We start from the raw sequence: 15898 nt of genomic DNA, 5'->3' as shown, positions 1-15898 counted from the left end.
CTACTCCTCTCCCCACCTCTGGGTCCCCCCACCAAACTCCTGCGAATTGTAGATGTACTATGCGTCCATCAAGCGATGACAAAGCATGAAATAGTTGAGAGTGGGGGAACCGGTACACTGGTAGTAGGGGTCGTGAAGCGACAGAGGGGAAGAAGTTGCCCGGGCCTGGGCTCCGTGTCACCAGTTGAGGGGAGGGAGCACGAATTGAGGGGAAACAGTTACCCTCTCTCTGTCGGCACCGGAGTGTGCACGACAGGGCTGGAACACGTCACGTGACCCGGTGGAAGGGGAAGTTAGAGTGGGGGAACAAGTCTTGATCTGGCTACGTATCTCTTTGGTTCCACAATCTCTATCTTTGTACGCAATTTCAATCCCCTTTCGTGCAACGAGCGGGGCCCTACTGTACATCGTTCCACAGCAAGCGAACGTATTAAATTGTTACATATGAAATGTCAGACCTCGATCAATAAGTTTGATTTAGAACAAAGTGTTTAGTTTGATTTAACGTAAAAGTTAAGAATCGGACATTTCACGAACGCAACGAAAAGTACCGTTTCGACGGTTCCCGATCGAGAAACGGATCGCACACGTCGTTCCCGTAACGGAAATAAAGTGAAAACCGTGTGCCCGGTAAGGAAGAAGAACAATTGTGTTCGGACGCGTATCGATAATCGGTTTTTGTTTCCGGTAATGCTAAATAAAACGCGGCGGGGAGAGGGGAAAGCATGGCGACGTAGGACGGCGCACGGCAAAGGTCGTCGACAAAAACGAGAAAGGTGGAAAGTTCACCGAAAATAGCTCGATGGTCGTAACGTCCGCGTATAAACATGTTACTGTACACCTGTGCTTACACGAGATGAGATTCGCGATCGGAATATAAAACAAGCGCATCGTAAATGCGCGTACGCGGGGACGAGCCAGATTACCAAGCAGTCGGATCCGCTTTGAATCCGAAAGTGTGCCATTTATAATGCGCGGATTTTCAAATCGAATTACTACGTTTCGACGGATCCACGGAAAGCGGAAAATCCTGCTTTCCAGGCGGCCATTATTCACTCTCACAACCATTCTCTTCTGAAGATCATTTCAATTAAACGACTCCGTATTTTAAGAAATTATATGCTAGGTTATCGTTTTGAAATTTCCAGCTTTAAAGCGAGTCGAAATTTTTTTTTATCATAGTTCAAATATCGACAATTTTTCAGAAATGGGAATTTTAGTGTTCGGACAGTTTTTGGTATGCCCGTTTCCGGTCGCGACGTTAATCCCCGCGTATGGATTTTCGACGGTGCAACAATCTAGCCGGAGCTCGCGTGCGCGGCCAGAAAACGATCTACAAGCGTAGTTATCTTCGCATAGATCTTTCGCGCAGTTATTACACCGGCATTCCTCCGGTGTCTCGTTACGTGTCACGATATGCGCGAGAGTAACGTTACGCCTCGAATGAACGCTCCGGCTAGCGGGGAATTGAAATTGTTGCGACGCACCCGTGTTTATAGGGCACCGTAATTTTTGAAAGTTCCAACGGCGCCGACGGACAGGTTCATAACGAACCTCTCGGTGCTCCAATCAATTTCGCTCGGCTTCTTTCCGATTCGACGTTTTTCGAACTCTGTACCTCAGCCGAACGGCCCGTAAATCGCTTCCTCGACGACAAACCGTGTTTATAACAATCGGACTAATAATTGTATACATTTTTCCGACGTAAATGAATTGATGACGAACAGTGAAAGAATTGAGAGAATTTCGGGACCTCAATTTTTTGTACTGTGCTGTATCGAAATTATTAAAGGGACATTCTGATTCTCGAGACAGCATTTTCAACAATATTTGAGAATTCTTTTCAGAGGAACAATTAAACCTTCCTAATTGGGATTTTATACACATATTTGTTGGTATTTGAAGTACGTGTGTGATTTTTCTAAAGTCAAAATAATCAAAATTACGTGAGCTATATATTTTTATATTGGGTTCGAACTGCATTTGTTTTGACTGTCCTGTGACTCCGGTTCCCATGGGTTCTGTCAAAAATGAGGAATAGTTTAAACCAGTATAAATGAAAAATCTTGTTATCTGATTCAATTTTTGTCGAATAGCACTTCCATAAACCAATTAATAATGTATTACGCCGGAGCCAGTGCTTCCACGAGCGGAAGTATTGTAGTGATATCAATCATGCAATTTCCACAGAGATTTTTGTGTCCAATAATCCTGATAGCCATAAGTTTGCAGAGAAATTGAAATTGCGATCGACAATTTCGAATCTGGAGGGAGTCTTCGAAAACGAAGAGCTCGGTTGGAAAACGGCAATATGGTAACTGTTGCCCTAAATCCCGGGCATGATACACCGCTGATCCCGGTAATGCCTCCTAACCGATTATTATGCTACCCCATGCGCATAAACGATCCCTGTTTGGTGTATCAATATGTAGAGGTCCGCGATTGGTGGATCGATGCGTACACGGACGTGCAACAACCACCATCGACACGTGCGCTTTATTTATGCACTCCGTTAGGTCGAGCTCACACGAACCGTCGCGTCGTCGCGACCTAATTTACGCGACGAGCCGACGGCGACACGAACCTAAGCGGCCCTGCGTAGAACCGATGCGTCATGCTCATAGTCCTCGGCGAATTATATTACACCTAAAAATTAATTTTCCATTTCGAACACCAGTTTAATTACAAATGTACATCCCAGCAGCGACTACACATTTTCTAAAAATGTCTGGCTACCACAATACCTCTAAAAAGCGTATTTCGGCGAAACTTTCGAATCGCTACCCTAAGCTTTCGGCGCCTGCCATACGTCATTCTTCTCGTCTCGATGTGCCGAATGCGAATCCAACTTCCGTTTCCGACGGAAACCGCGAGTTACCGAGACATTCGCAGGAAACTTTCTCACTGGCACACTGAATTCAGTCTGGATATAAATGTGCGTCTCTGTCACAGTCGCAGGTATGCTAAACGTCTCTAAATTGCATAGATATTAAGCTTCTACGGGTAAAAACTCGCTGAGAAAGATATCTGTATAAGTTTTCGAGGCATGGTGGGTATTATCGTCGATAAAGAAACTCTCTTGCCAGACAGCACGGGTGATAAATCGCGAGGCAAGGGGTTAAATAAATTACACGGATTTTATGGGACATTTATGGCCGCCGGTTCGGCGTGTTAAACAATTCGCGAAAGAAATAAGTAATAAAACGGCGGAGGATTAAAAGATGAATGGCCGAGGATGGGGGGGAGAAGCAAGTGACAGACAGAGAGAAAGAGAAAGGCCGGGTACGGCACAAAGACAAGGAATTTGGCCGCGTTTTTATTTCGATCGTCTTTTTCGCAGGACAATCCGATCCTCCGGATGGAGGAAGAATTTCTCGAGCACGCGGGGAGAACAGGGGACGGGGGGTGGGGAGTGGGGGGGTGGGAGAAAAGACGAAAAAAGAGTTAATCGATGGAATTCCACGATTTTCGTCGATATTCTCGAATCGTTCGCGTGCGTCAGAGCGTTCTGCAAGAAGTTAAAAGGAACTTTCGTATAAAAGGAAGAGACTGCGCGCGCGCGCGCGCAGGGTAGCCGAGGAGAAATTCCAGCAACGTTCCGCGTCCCCGAAGAGTTATGGCTCGGGGGACACGAAGAAACACGGCATGCATTTGCGAGTAACCGTATAATAGAGCCGCATTGTAGCGATGCCAAATAATTTTCGGCGGGTCAAGCCGAAATTTTCGAAATACAGAAATTGCGTCTGAATCAAGCCGGAAGTGACGGCGGCACCCGCCCCTCGGCCCCGGGGCCATGATGAAAACGCGGCGGGAAGATTGCGTTGCGTGTTGCGCTCCCTACGAAACCAGGGGAACATTATCTCGGACATTGTCTGTTCTCCTAGTATTTTTTTTTCGGACCACTTTTCCGTTATCGATGCTAACAAAACAATCGACACGTTCCGCGACTCGTCTTTTATTTTAAAGTTCGTCGGGAATTAGATCGACCGAGGGATTCCTTTCGAGCGCGGCCAATTAAAAGTTAGGTATCAAAACCGATAATTGAAGTTGGAAAAACACCGCGAAGAGGGCGAAATCATAACTTCGGCATTCGAAATTAGGAGCCAATTTAATCGTGAACAGTCAACCACTTTGTTCAACCTGAAAACTCTGTTTAGCGAAAACGTATGTACAGCTTAATGCTAAGTTTACTATGTTCACTTTTATTACGAAAACAACAAATTTTTAGCCATTTTTTATTGTAGTATATACCCGAAGAAATAAATTTTCCAAATTATTTCTATTGGGTGCACCTTTGCAAGATAGTCGTAAGTTAAAAATATCAGAAACCGCCATTTTGTCGGGTCCCGTAAACTGAGTGTTAATTAGGGATTTTTTCGAGCACAAATAAAATAATGAAAAGTAGCTGGAAATCATTTTAAAAGTCACTTCGGGTTAACGAAATAACGTTTAGCTTACTTTCGCCAATGAAAGGCAGAATTACGACAGTTTTTTGTAGAAAAAATTGTTCGGAAACGCGGAACAAAATTTGTTCCTTTGAAACCCCGTTTTCGAGGAAAACCAATTTGGAAATGTGTGATACGGCGGCAGCAGGTTATTCTACACGTGGGAACAGATAAAAAAAAAAAATGCGGAACAAAATTTCTCGTTTGGAACGTGATTTTCAAGGGAAATATAATTTGAATATTTGTCGGATACACCTGTGTTTGCATAAATCTCTGCAGAACAGGAAACTCGATTTTGTAAAAAATTAAAAAAAGCTAGTTCGAACGAGAAAATTGTATCCAATGCATTTTTCCTACTTTTTATATCGACTAGCCCCGTCATTTTGATTCCATGTTCTTCACACATTTTTCTAGGTCGATCCACTTGCTTCGGATTCTGAAGTTATCATTTACATGCAGTGTGTACAATTTGGAGTCATAAGAATCGAACGTCGCATCTTCGGATTCGAATCAAACACAACGACGGCTTTTAGAAATAGTATTACAGTCTACATGTTCATTCTACCGGGTGTCCCGTTTGAAGGTTTCGCACGCAATCGTTTCCCCTATAGCCCGTTGTAGAAAATATATCAAATAAAAGTTACCCCGTTTCGTCGGAGACGTATTCCGGTGGTCAGAAATCTTCTCTAGGCGGGCATGCTGGTCGAACGTGACGCTATTGTCGAGGCGCGATGGTAAATGGACGCGCTCGATGCTGGAAAAGCTGGAAAGCGAGAGGACGATAGTCTTATAAACGATGAGAGCTGTATTGTTAAAAATCAGGCGTTCCGCGCGTAACAACCTGACAACCGACGGAAGGGTGGGTGCACGGGAAATCCGGATGAAAAATGATCGAGCGATCGATGGGCGTGGCGGGTGGTTCCCCGGGGTTCCACGGGTATGGTTATTTATGCGGGCCTTTCTCGATTTACTTTCAGCTCGGAGATTGGGTATGCTGGTTCGCCGCCAAGGGAGGTGCTCACGAGGGGCAGGAGCATAGACTCCGTGGACAGGCCTTTTCATCCGAGCGACTGGGTCGACGTGAACCTCGAAGTACCGAGCACACCGAGGCCGAGCTCGGCCCTCACGAATTTAACCGTCGACACGAGCCTCTATCCCGCTACCACGCCGACGTCCAGCTGTAAGCTCACAATTTATCGTTAGCTCGTACTGCAAGCTGTATCCTTAACGAGAACATGCCCCGCCACGACGTGCCAGCTGATAAGGACCCCGGCACCCGTGGCCACCCTCCTCCCACCACCCCCCGCGCGTCACCATCCCCGCCACCGAGCCGCAGGGATGGCCCGGTATTTGTCCGTGTTTTGTAAATAAGCGGTTCTGCCCGGCTTCGGCCCTCCTCTCCAACGAAAAAAAGAGCAGCAAAGGAAAACCGTGCGCCCGGCTCGTCAACACGACGGAAAACTTTCGAGCCGACGCGACGCGACGCGAATATACGGCACCCGAGCGCGCGGGTTAGGCCAAAAGTGCTGGCACGGTGTCATCTCTACGGCACGAATATGTCGACCACCTTGAAGAATTTTTGAAAATATTAAGCGCGCAGTTTAATTCGTGACACATTGCGACGAACAATCAAAACGTGTTCCAGTCTTAATCCCCATCGTTTTCTACACGCCATTATGCAGGCGATCGATGAACCCAGTGAAATGTTTTGACATAGAGTTAGAAGTGATTGATCGTAAGTGGCACGAATTAATTTGCGTACTTAATACAGTGCATGCACTTCAAGCAGAATCGAACGTGACAGTAAGGACGTGCGATGCTTATCAAGGTAACACGAAGACGTATGTAAATTAATTTTTCGTATAAATCCTGCATTGGATCACGAACAAAATCGCTGTTGAAAGATTAAGAAGACAAAGCAAAATCGTCCCAGACAGAATAACTTGAATTTCGGGGAATTTCCAGATAAAATTAAGTTTTAACCCTTGGCACTCGAATGGCGACTGTAAAGCGCCACTAACAATTGAAGTATCATTACTCAACAGATTTCTTGCATTATTAAATTTGTTCGTATTTAATAAATTACTAAACACCATTTTCGTATGCATAACGTGAAAAGAAATACATGGAAGGGAAATATTCTAGGTCGGATGTTTCGTTTTGGTAAAATACCTTCGAGTGCAAAGGGTTAAAAGAATGACTACAATGAAAAAATAAATTAAGAAGAATTGTTACATTATTGGTGTCGGGTGCCGTTCCTTGTTGGTAAACATAATAACTTCAATAAATGTCCGAACAGGTTCGAATCTGAAAGAGTCAGCTCCAGTTCCCCCGCCTCGGCGGAAGAAGAGGAACAAGGGCCGGCCGTTGCCCCCGAAGCCGGACGAGACTGCAGAGAACGCACCTGCGAATTTGAAGCGTTCGGAGACAGGTGACGAACCACTGTACTCCTCGGTGAAGTCTCCGAAGAGCAGCGGGGACGACGAGGATGCCGAAGAGGAGATCAGGCCCGACAAACATCGGCTCTGCGAGGACGCGCCGCGAGATGGAAGAAAGACGAAGGAGATTTATGAACACAAGGCGAGTAGAACGACGTTTTCGTTTTCGTCGTCGTCGTCGTCGTCGACGGCGGGGAACCGCATTTCCATTGTAAATTCGAATTCGACATTCACGAGAATATTTACACTCGTGTAAAACGCGCCCCGATTGGGCAAATAGAGGCCACCGCCGCGCCGCGAATCTGTGAAACAAATATCCGCGACATTAAAAAATATTTACGAACCAGCCGCCTCGCGAATCCGAGTCGCTGTTTGCTATGCGGCTGCTGCAGGAAAAATGGCAGCGTCGTCGAGGCTTTCGATTCTTGCCGAGTTCGAGGGGCCATTTGTTTTTTGAGGTTTTTTCTAAATCCATCAATTTTGGAGTTCACAATTCTGGATGAAAATCCTCTCTCTGCAATCGAGAGACTTACAGATTTCGAAAATGGTACCTTGAAAAATATGCTTTGAAAAATCGACTGGTAAAACCGTGGTCTTGAGCCATCTCAACAGTGTAGTTATGAAAATGGTCCATCGATCGAGGGTGAAAAAAAAATGGTAAAAATGGTCACAAGGATTAAAAGAGAGTGAATAAAGTTGTAAAAAAGGCTACAAAGATTAAGTAACATTGTAAGGATTAAAAAGGATAAAATAAACTTAAAAATGGTAACAAGAATTAAAGCAGAGCGAACAAAATGGTAAAAATGGCCATAAGGATTGAAGGAGGGTGAACAAAATTGTAAAATTGAGTGCAGAGAATAGTAAAAATGGGTACAAATGTTACATAATATTGGAGGAACAGATTTTTCTGTAAGAAGGCTGAGAATAAATTACAACTAATTAATATATTGTTGGAAGCAGGTGAACGGTACCGGAAGGATAATATCGAGCGACATGGTGTCCGGCAAGAGGAGCTCGCACCTCCTTGAGATCAACCAGAATCATCGGAAGCCTCGCGAGACCGAGGAGTACGAGAGGTTCGCGAGAAGCAGGACCAGCAAGGACTCGTCGACGCCTAATCGCGAGGACAAAAGGTGGCTGATGGAGCCCGAGAAGCAGATCGAGGATACCTCGAGGGACGCCGAGAAATCGAATGGTCACGCGAGGACCAAGAACTACAGCACCGTCAGTCTGCCAAATTACGACGAGCTGGACGTGGCCAGGCATCAAACGAAGGGGATGAAAGGACAGCAGCCTGCTGGGGACAGAACAAAGTCCCGGAGACCCGTCAGGAGCAGCACTGGATCGCTTCCGGCTGAATCCTTCCTCGCGCCCTTCTCCGAGGTATGCCATTTTTTGGTTGAACCACTTCGCCAACTCGGGGTTACAGCATTATAATTTTTCTCGCTGTAACCCCCAGTACCGGCATTTTTTATTTTGCCTATTAAAATTGCTGGCCCATTCTCGTACATATTTCGAGCATCTTAATTTAAATGGTGCGAAACGTGTTTAGATTTTAAGAAAATATACCCTGTTACATCAACTCACATTCTAGAGATTTAACCCTTGGCACTCGAATGGCGACTGTAAGGCACCACTGTATTTCTGTATCATTATTCAAAATATTTTTTACATTATTAACACTAGAACTACCGGACCAGTCAAAATGACTGGTTCCTAATTTTTTCTTCTACAATTACTGAATTTGTAAACATTTTTTCATCAGAAATTGTTTAATGGACCTCTTCATTGAAGCACATATTACGATAAAAGTTGTGTGAAGTCTGAATGGATACAGTCTTGTCACTGTTACAAAGCAGTATACATCATTCGCAATTATTGCTCGGTAGTTCTAGTGTTAAATTTGTTTGTATTGTACGAGTAAATTGCAATATTTTCGTATGTATAACATGAAAAAAATATATATATAGAAGGGAAATATTCTAGGTCGGAAGAAATGTTTCGTTTTGGGGTTAAAATAGCTTCGAGTGCAAAGGGTTAAATCAGGGTAAATCAAGGGTTAAATAAATAAGGGTGAAAAGTTAGTAAACCCAGAATGCGTTCTCAAAGTCGATTTTCGATGCAAGAAAGACAGAATAAAATAGTGCTGAGAGATTCGCTAAATTCTTCAATCCACAATTTCCCAAAAAGCTTCTGTCGCTGTAAATGCTTCGGAGAGTTTACCAATCCGGCAAATCCGCTTCGCGTTCTTCGCGTTCGTTTGATTCGCCGTGCGACCAGTCACGATTCGCAAGTCCGCGGGCATAAAGTTGGTGTCGGTACATCCCTGGGAACGTCCCTTTTCCTCAAAGGGCCCGGCGAAGTCACGAAATCCGGGCGACCGCGTTCAGCAAATCCACAAAGACGCTCTATGAGAAACCGCTCGGACTGCTAACGGTCCGTGTATAGTATAGTGCGCGTCGGGAGTCTCGGCGAAAGGATTAATCCGCCGCAAGAAGCGTGATTGCGCCCCGGATATATGCACACATGCACACACACACACACACACATATATATAAATATATATACCACGAATTTATTCTAATCCCCAGAAAACGAGCGTGCGACTCGAGGACTACATTCCGAGCCGCTGCAGCCCCGATAACCTATCGGAGGAACTGGACCTGGAGAAGTTGGAGTGCGGGGGCGACACGGTGGTCGAGGCCGAGTTCCTGAAGTACGACCCGAGTAAATCGGAGGATTGGGAACTCGGTGGCATCGGTAATTGCGAATTGAGTCACCAGCGCCGGCTCTCCTTCGAGGTAAACGCTCCGTCTTTCTACTCCTTCAGACGCCAAACAATCTCACAATCAGCTTGCCGGCCTTTGTGCAAAATAAAAATTGTCGCAGTCAAATATAAAATTCCTTCCTTCGTTAATTATATATTTTTTTTAATTTTTGTTCTAATTTGCCGCCTCTCGCACCAGTGACGAACACTATTTGTAGACATTGGTGCCTCGGTTCTTGAAAATCCTTCGACCACTACAGTCGAGCTGCTCATTGCAAAAATGGTGCAACTTGATCACTGGATAATTTGGAATTTAGCAAAAGTTCTATAAAACACGATAATATCGAGAAATGTTAAGTTTGTCTTCCGAGAGTCACGGTAAAATTGTGTTACAATTACTTTATTTAACGACGATTAAACCCTCCAGTGTGAAACCAAACAGACAAATATTAACTTACATCAACTTTGCATTAAACGAAATGATTCGACACTTGTCTCCACCTAACAGAATCGAACTACGGTAAAGTCTTGATCTAAGCCGAACGGAGCTACACGATCTTAGTTCGGCTATCCCCTCCACTGGGCGTACGCCGAGCGTTCGTGTTAGAACTGAGATAGTTGAAGCGGTAACGTTGAAGAATTGCAACCAAACGCGCATTACTCACAATTGCGACGACGCCGTAAAATGCTTGTAACTTCGAAAGAGTCGAAAGTTTCCTGGACAATTTAATATTTATAGAGTCGTTCGAATGATAGTCACGTTACCTTTAGGATCTTCTCGTGGCTCCTTTGAGGCAAGAATCCGTGAATTAGAATGGATGGCGTGCTGGCCAAGGTGTAAGAGAATCGAGCTTTTCTTTATTAGGAGCCCCGGAGGATCAGTAAGGGGAACGACTCCGGCGAGGGCGAGGACGAGGATGTGCTCGATTATGGACGAAAATCACCGGTGTACATTCAGAAGCCCGAGTCTTTTGGAAAAACACCGTCCCCGGCGTTCGGCGAGCCTGAATATTCTGAAGTGGATCCAAATAGGTCGGTACAGATAATCCACGGTCGGCGTTCGAGAGATTAACTGGATTTAATTGGGCCCCGCCGATGCCAAGTGGTGTGAGCCTATATTCTGATGCTTAGGGTGACCCTACTCTAAAGCATTTTTATTAAATGTACCCTGACATTTATAAAATCCCTCTTTACAGTTCATTTTTACACTTCTTCCTCCGGTAAGAACTTCTTTCCGATGAACTCCTTGATGTTTCAGAATTTTTTGTAAAAGAACGAATTACGTTAATTATTACTATCATTGTGCTAACCTTTTCAGTTTACCTAGAAATACAGTTTGTAGTACGTTTACGTCCTCCAGATTATCTGGCATTAACAATTCTAATTAGGCTCCGTTTTATATGCGCGCAGTTGTCGTACGACCTAGAATATAAAAATTATTCTTGAGAAAATGGCAACTGTTCGATTTTATTTAAAATATTCCCTCGAGGTTGTAAGCTACAGAAGTTGCATAATTCGTCAAATTTTCTTTAACGGTGTAACTAGATTACGGATTTCATACACTTATGCAAATATTATCACATCGAATGCGAAACAGTCATTGAAAAATTCTACTTTATCATTTCCTACTTAATAGAAATAAACGTTTATGTATTTCCCACGATTTGCAATTAACCCTTTGCACTCGAGTGGTGACTCTGAAGCACCACTAGAAATTATTGTGGCATTATTTCAAAGAAAAATATTTGTTACATTACAAAATTCGTATTTAATAGATTACTAAACATTTAAACATTGTATGTAGAAATCGGATCTGTTTCGTGCGAATAACATGAAAATATTGCAAGACGGAAGAAAAATTTAGTTTTAGATTGAAAATAGCGCCGAGCGCAAAGGGTTAAAGAACCCGATTTTTATTTTGCATAGAAATCCACCTAGGCATAATGCATAACAATATTTATGTTATCGTTGTACTCCCACCACTTGGCATCGATCTTCCCAGGGTCGCAAGAGTCGATTTTATATTTCATATTTTCCGAACGAGGTGTTCCGAATGATTCGTCTTTCGTAGACGATCCAAGTGTTACGTATACAACGCATATTTGCGTTCAGCTTGTGTATACGTCGTCTCGACTTTTTTCTAGTTTATATTGTCAGGCGAATGCATTGTTTCCGTAGGACCCACTTGAGGTACTTCAAGCCACCCACGCTCGAGGACAGCTGCAGAAATTCGACCGCCTGCGAGACTTCTGCTTCCACGGAGCCGTTTTACCTGGACGAGGCGAAACATCGTTCAGCTCTTGGTAAATAGATCCGAAAGTCGTAGCGCCTCGATGCTCTCGTCGACGTTGACGTTTCCCTTCGCTCTCGATTCCCAGACCGCTGCTGCACCTCGAATAACATTGTTGCAATTGTGCAACGTCGCTGCATTGTCTTCCTCCTTTCTTCCCCCTCGACCTCCTGAACTTTCGTTCGACCAAATCTGTCACAGGGATTAACGATGTACTCCGGTTTACAGTGCCGTGCACATTGCGCAACTCCTTCTCTGTTCTAATACCTTCAAAACTGTCCGAGCAAATCTTTATAACTCTTCCTCGTCAAATCAGCTAGATAAAATCACAGTAATTTTTCAAGATTTATAGTAAAAAAATCACTACAAGTTGTATTATATTATGTACTAAAAATCAACGTTGATCTCAACGAAGTGGGTTCGAAGATATGTAACAAAAAATTGATTTGCAGAGATGCGAATGGGTCTAGCTTTGAGTAGAGTATATTAATGAAGAAAAAGGGGTAATTTTCTTAGAAAATTTTGCCGAAAAGTAATTTTTCTTAAAAACCGAGTGAGAGTTGCACGGTACTGATTCCATTTTCTCCTTCCAACCGTGCTGAAACGTAGGAACGGTGGAATACAGTGTACCAAAATTCGAGAAGTCTTAATCAAGGTAAAAAGCATTCGGCTGATCCGAGCGAAGACAGTGGTTGCGGCGTGGTCCGAATCGCTTTCGAAGTTAGCCCGGTACACGGTCGCTCATAAATCCCGAGTCAGTAGTCGAGGAGTGAAATTAGCGCGGCGCGGCCGTCCCTGGTGCGGTCCCTGCGGGTCGCGCGGGTAGATATCCCCGGGTCTGGGGTTCGCTTCTGACACGGGTAATCGTCTCGGTCGAGCAGAAAGGACCCAACTATCCCGGTACGTGACTAGTTAAACCGCGGAGGTTCCATTTCCCAGATACGATCGGAGTCAGCGGGGGCAAGACGGAGGCGGATCGATCGGACCAGCCGGGCATGATCTTCCGTAGCAGCCTGTCGAACGAGAGCGAGCCGGAAGAGGACACCTACGAGCCGAAAGAGCTGTCCGGTCGTCCTGCCAGTCTGATCAGGACGATCTCCGAGGAATCGTTGCCGCGGGAGATGCTGGAGCAACAGGAGCTGGAGAACTTCTTCGACGAGAAGCTGGCGAAGGACGTGCACAACAAACTGAGGAAGAACCTGGACCGGAAGACGACAACACCGCCGCCCAGTCCCGAGCCGAGGATCAAACCGGAGCTGTTGGACAACGACCACTCGACGTTGCTGAAGGTCCTCAAGGACGAGACCGCGGAGGAGAGCAATCTGAGCTCGATGACGCCCAGCCTGAACGAGCTGGAGGCTGCCCTGTCCGACATGCTGGAGAAAGAGGAGCCTCAGGAAACCGTGAAGGACGAGGCGAAGGCGGACAAGCTGCTCGACCCGGGCCCGAAGATTGACGATGCGAAAGTAAACCGGAACCCGTCGGTCGACGTCGCGGATCATCCAGTCCAGGGATCCACCAGCCAGCCCGCCGTGTTCCTCGGACAGATCCTGGAGAACAGGAAGCCGATTACCAGCAGGAAGGTCTCGTTCTGCGCATGGGAGGAGACCCTGCTCGAGACGGATGATCGGGACGATCGAGAATTCACTGAACGTCCGACGGATTTAGATAAGAACACCGTTTCTCGTCGGAACGAGGCAAGGCTAGGGGACATCGGGGAGGACGTCGCGTGTCCCACGGACCAACCGCCCGAGAAGCCCAGCAGGATGAACAGGAGCCTCGAGGACTTGATGGAGGACTCGGAAAGCGTACCCACACCGCCCAGAAGGAGACACAGGAGCCTCGGGAAACGGGACGGGGAAGTCCCACGAAATGGATCCGCGGTCACCGAAGCTTACCCTAACGACAGACTCATCTGATCGCCGCGCAGCCCACGTCTTCGAGTACTTTCGACATAACCGGGAACATGGTCGACCATTGTCGACGCGCCACGAACGCTTCCGCCGTGACCTTTTCGGTGACCGATAAGCGTTTGAAGGTTCGCAGCGCGGAGCGGTGATCGCAAGGTTGTCCGGTTTGACGATGATCCACACTCGCGTTTTTGTTACTGCGGTGCGCTCCCGGGACCCGTGCTAGATCACTGGTAGACTGCGGATCTTTGCGCGAAATCATCTTCTGCGTCCGGTGATAGAAACGGTATTCGTTTAGGGATTTATTTAATGATTCTTGCAAGTTGGCGATTTGAATACTCCGGGTCGAGACAGACCCGGACGGCTAATCTTTTGTTCTGACATTTTTACTAATTTTTGTCGTAAGCGCGTCACGTCCGCAGTCTATTTTTGTGCTGGATGATCGACGAGATGATTTTGGTTATTGTTCACGTCGTTGGTATTTGTTACCTGACAATATGTTCTATTTGTTGCTGAGGGCGTCCAAGTCTTTGTACATCCTGTGGCTGTCGCTGTTTTATGCATCGACGAGTTATGTTTGTTGTACGGTGAAACTGTTTGTAGTTTTATAAACGAAGACGCGGACGGTGTGAAAATTTATTTGCGACAATCATGGATGCAAAAAGATTTTTATAGAGAATAAAAGTTGCGTTGAATATAGGCTATAGGAGCTTCATGAACATTTGTTTGTTTTCTTAATAATTTTAATCGGTGGAAGACAGTACATCGATATTTTCTGATTCTTTGAGCGTGTTTACTGTTTCACATATGACCAACACATTTTTGTCATAAACACGAAATCCGCAATCAATTTGTACGAATTTGTTAAAGATGTGTGATCGAATTTTAATGCAAATTAATAAGTTCATGGGCTGTACGAAGACACTTTCGAATCGAAAACGACGTTCAGGCGTTTCTCGAGGGTTCCGAAGCGCGAGAGAAGAATAGAGAAGTGTGAAATACATTAATTTAAATAAGAGAACGTCGAAACTTTCTGTTCGTCGAATGAATAATTTAATGTACTTCCCCTTATTTAATGTATACTACTGTTCAAGAAGTTTTACATTAGAAGATCTCGCTACTGTCTCCGGTTGTGTTCGTCGCGAGAGCTTCGGTATGATCTCCGTTTCGTCTCACTACCTCTTCATCGTTCCATCCTTGATCATAGTTAATAGACGTTAATAGACTTTTAAGCAATACGCACAAGTAACTAACAAATTCAGTTATCGAGGTCGCAAGAAGGAACACATGAATTATGTATATCTGGGTTACGAGGCCGCCATGTTCTGCTACCCGCCCCTCCCGAACCCCCTTCTCTAGATTACCTTCCGGAAACCATTGTAAGGAACTAACGTTTCGTGTAAGAAGAGTATAATTCCACGAACTAAATACAGTATTTCATGAAGCACAGTACGCATTTACACAATTCCCACCTCGCTGCACCTGGCTCGATGGTTTTAATCAAAAATTTAAATACGGCCACGCCGTAGACGCGCCCGCTGTTATTCACGTTCAACAGGACGATAACAAAGGCTGGCTTGATAGTAACAAAATTGTGTGAAACAAACGTGCTTAAATATTTAGAAAAAAAAAAATGAAATTTTGGGCCACTCTGTCTGGATCAAAACTAGGTAAGATATTTTTAAATTCCATTTTAGGGGTTCAATTAAAAAAAAAGATATATAACCTAGTTGCAATATTAGATAAAATAGAAATGTGGTTGAATTTTATTTAAATAATTGTATATAGTAGACAAAAGAAGATAAAGAAAGTAAGAAAATAGGAAGAAAGGAAATTTTTACAATGATACCAATAAAATATAAAACCGGACAAGGAATTATTATTTAGTTGTGATGTTAGACCGAAGACCGAAGAGTTCGAATGGATTTCATTTATCATTTAAAACCGAGCAGGGGCCAACAAAAATGATATAATTCGGGAGTAAATTTTTGGAAGAAAGTAGACAATGTTTTGTTTTATATTCTAAGATAAGTGCAATGTAGTAGCGA

General features: G+C 44.7%; 1 protein-coding gene across 1 annotated transcript in view; it reads left to right on the top strand.

Moving 5' to 3' along the window:
* The window catches only part of LOC143357359 (uncharacterized), a 52933-nt gene extending 37634 nt beyond the window's left edge, over nucleotides 1-15299 (top strand). The window contains exons 4-10 of the mRNA XM_076793773.1: nucleotides 5423-5625; nucleotides 6745-7025; nucleotides 7844-8266; nucleotides 9475-9684; nucleotides 10516-10682; nucleotides 11829-11953; nucleotides 12880-15299. Of these exons, the coding sequence (XP_076649888.1) occupies nucleotides 5423-5625; nucleotides 6745-7025; nucleotides 7844-8266; nucleotides 9475-9684; nucleotides 10516-10682; nucleotides 11829-11953; nucleotides 12880-13859 (2389 nt within the window). The 3' untranslated portion in view covers nucleotides 13860-15299. The remainder of the gene's footprint in view (nucleotides 1-5422; nucleotides 5626-6744; nucleotides 7026-7843; nucleotides 8267-9474; nucleotides 9685-10515; nucleotides 10683-11828; nucleotides 11954-12879) is intronic.
* Nucleotides 15300-15898: the final 599 nt, after the last annotated feature.

This window comes from Halictus rubicundus, chromosome 9 (genome assembly GCF_050948215.1).
Source record: "Halictus rubicundus isolate RS-2024b chromosome 9, iyHalRubi1_principal, whole genome shotgun sequence".
Lineage (NCBI taxonomy): Eukaryota > Metazoa > Arthropoda > Insecta > Hymenoptera > Halictidae > Halictus > Halictus rubicundus.
Note: the sequence above shows the minus strand (reverse complement) of the source record. Positions and strands in the feature narration are given on the sequence as shown.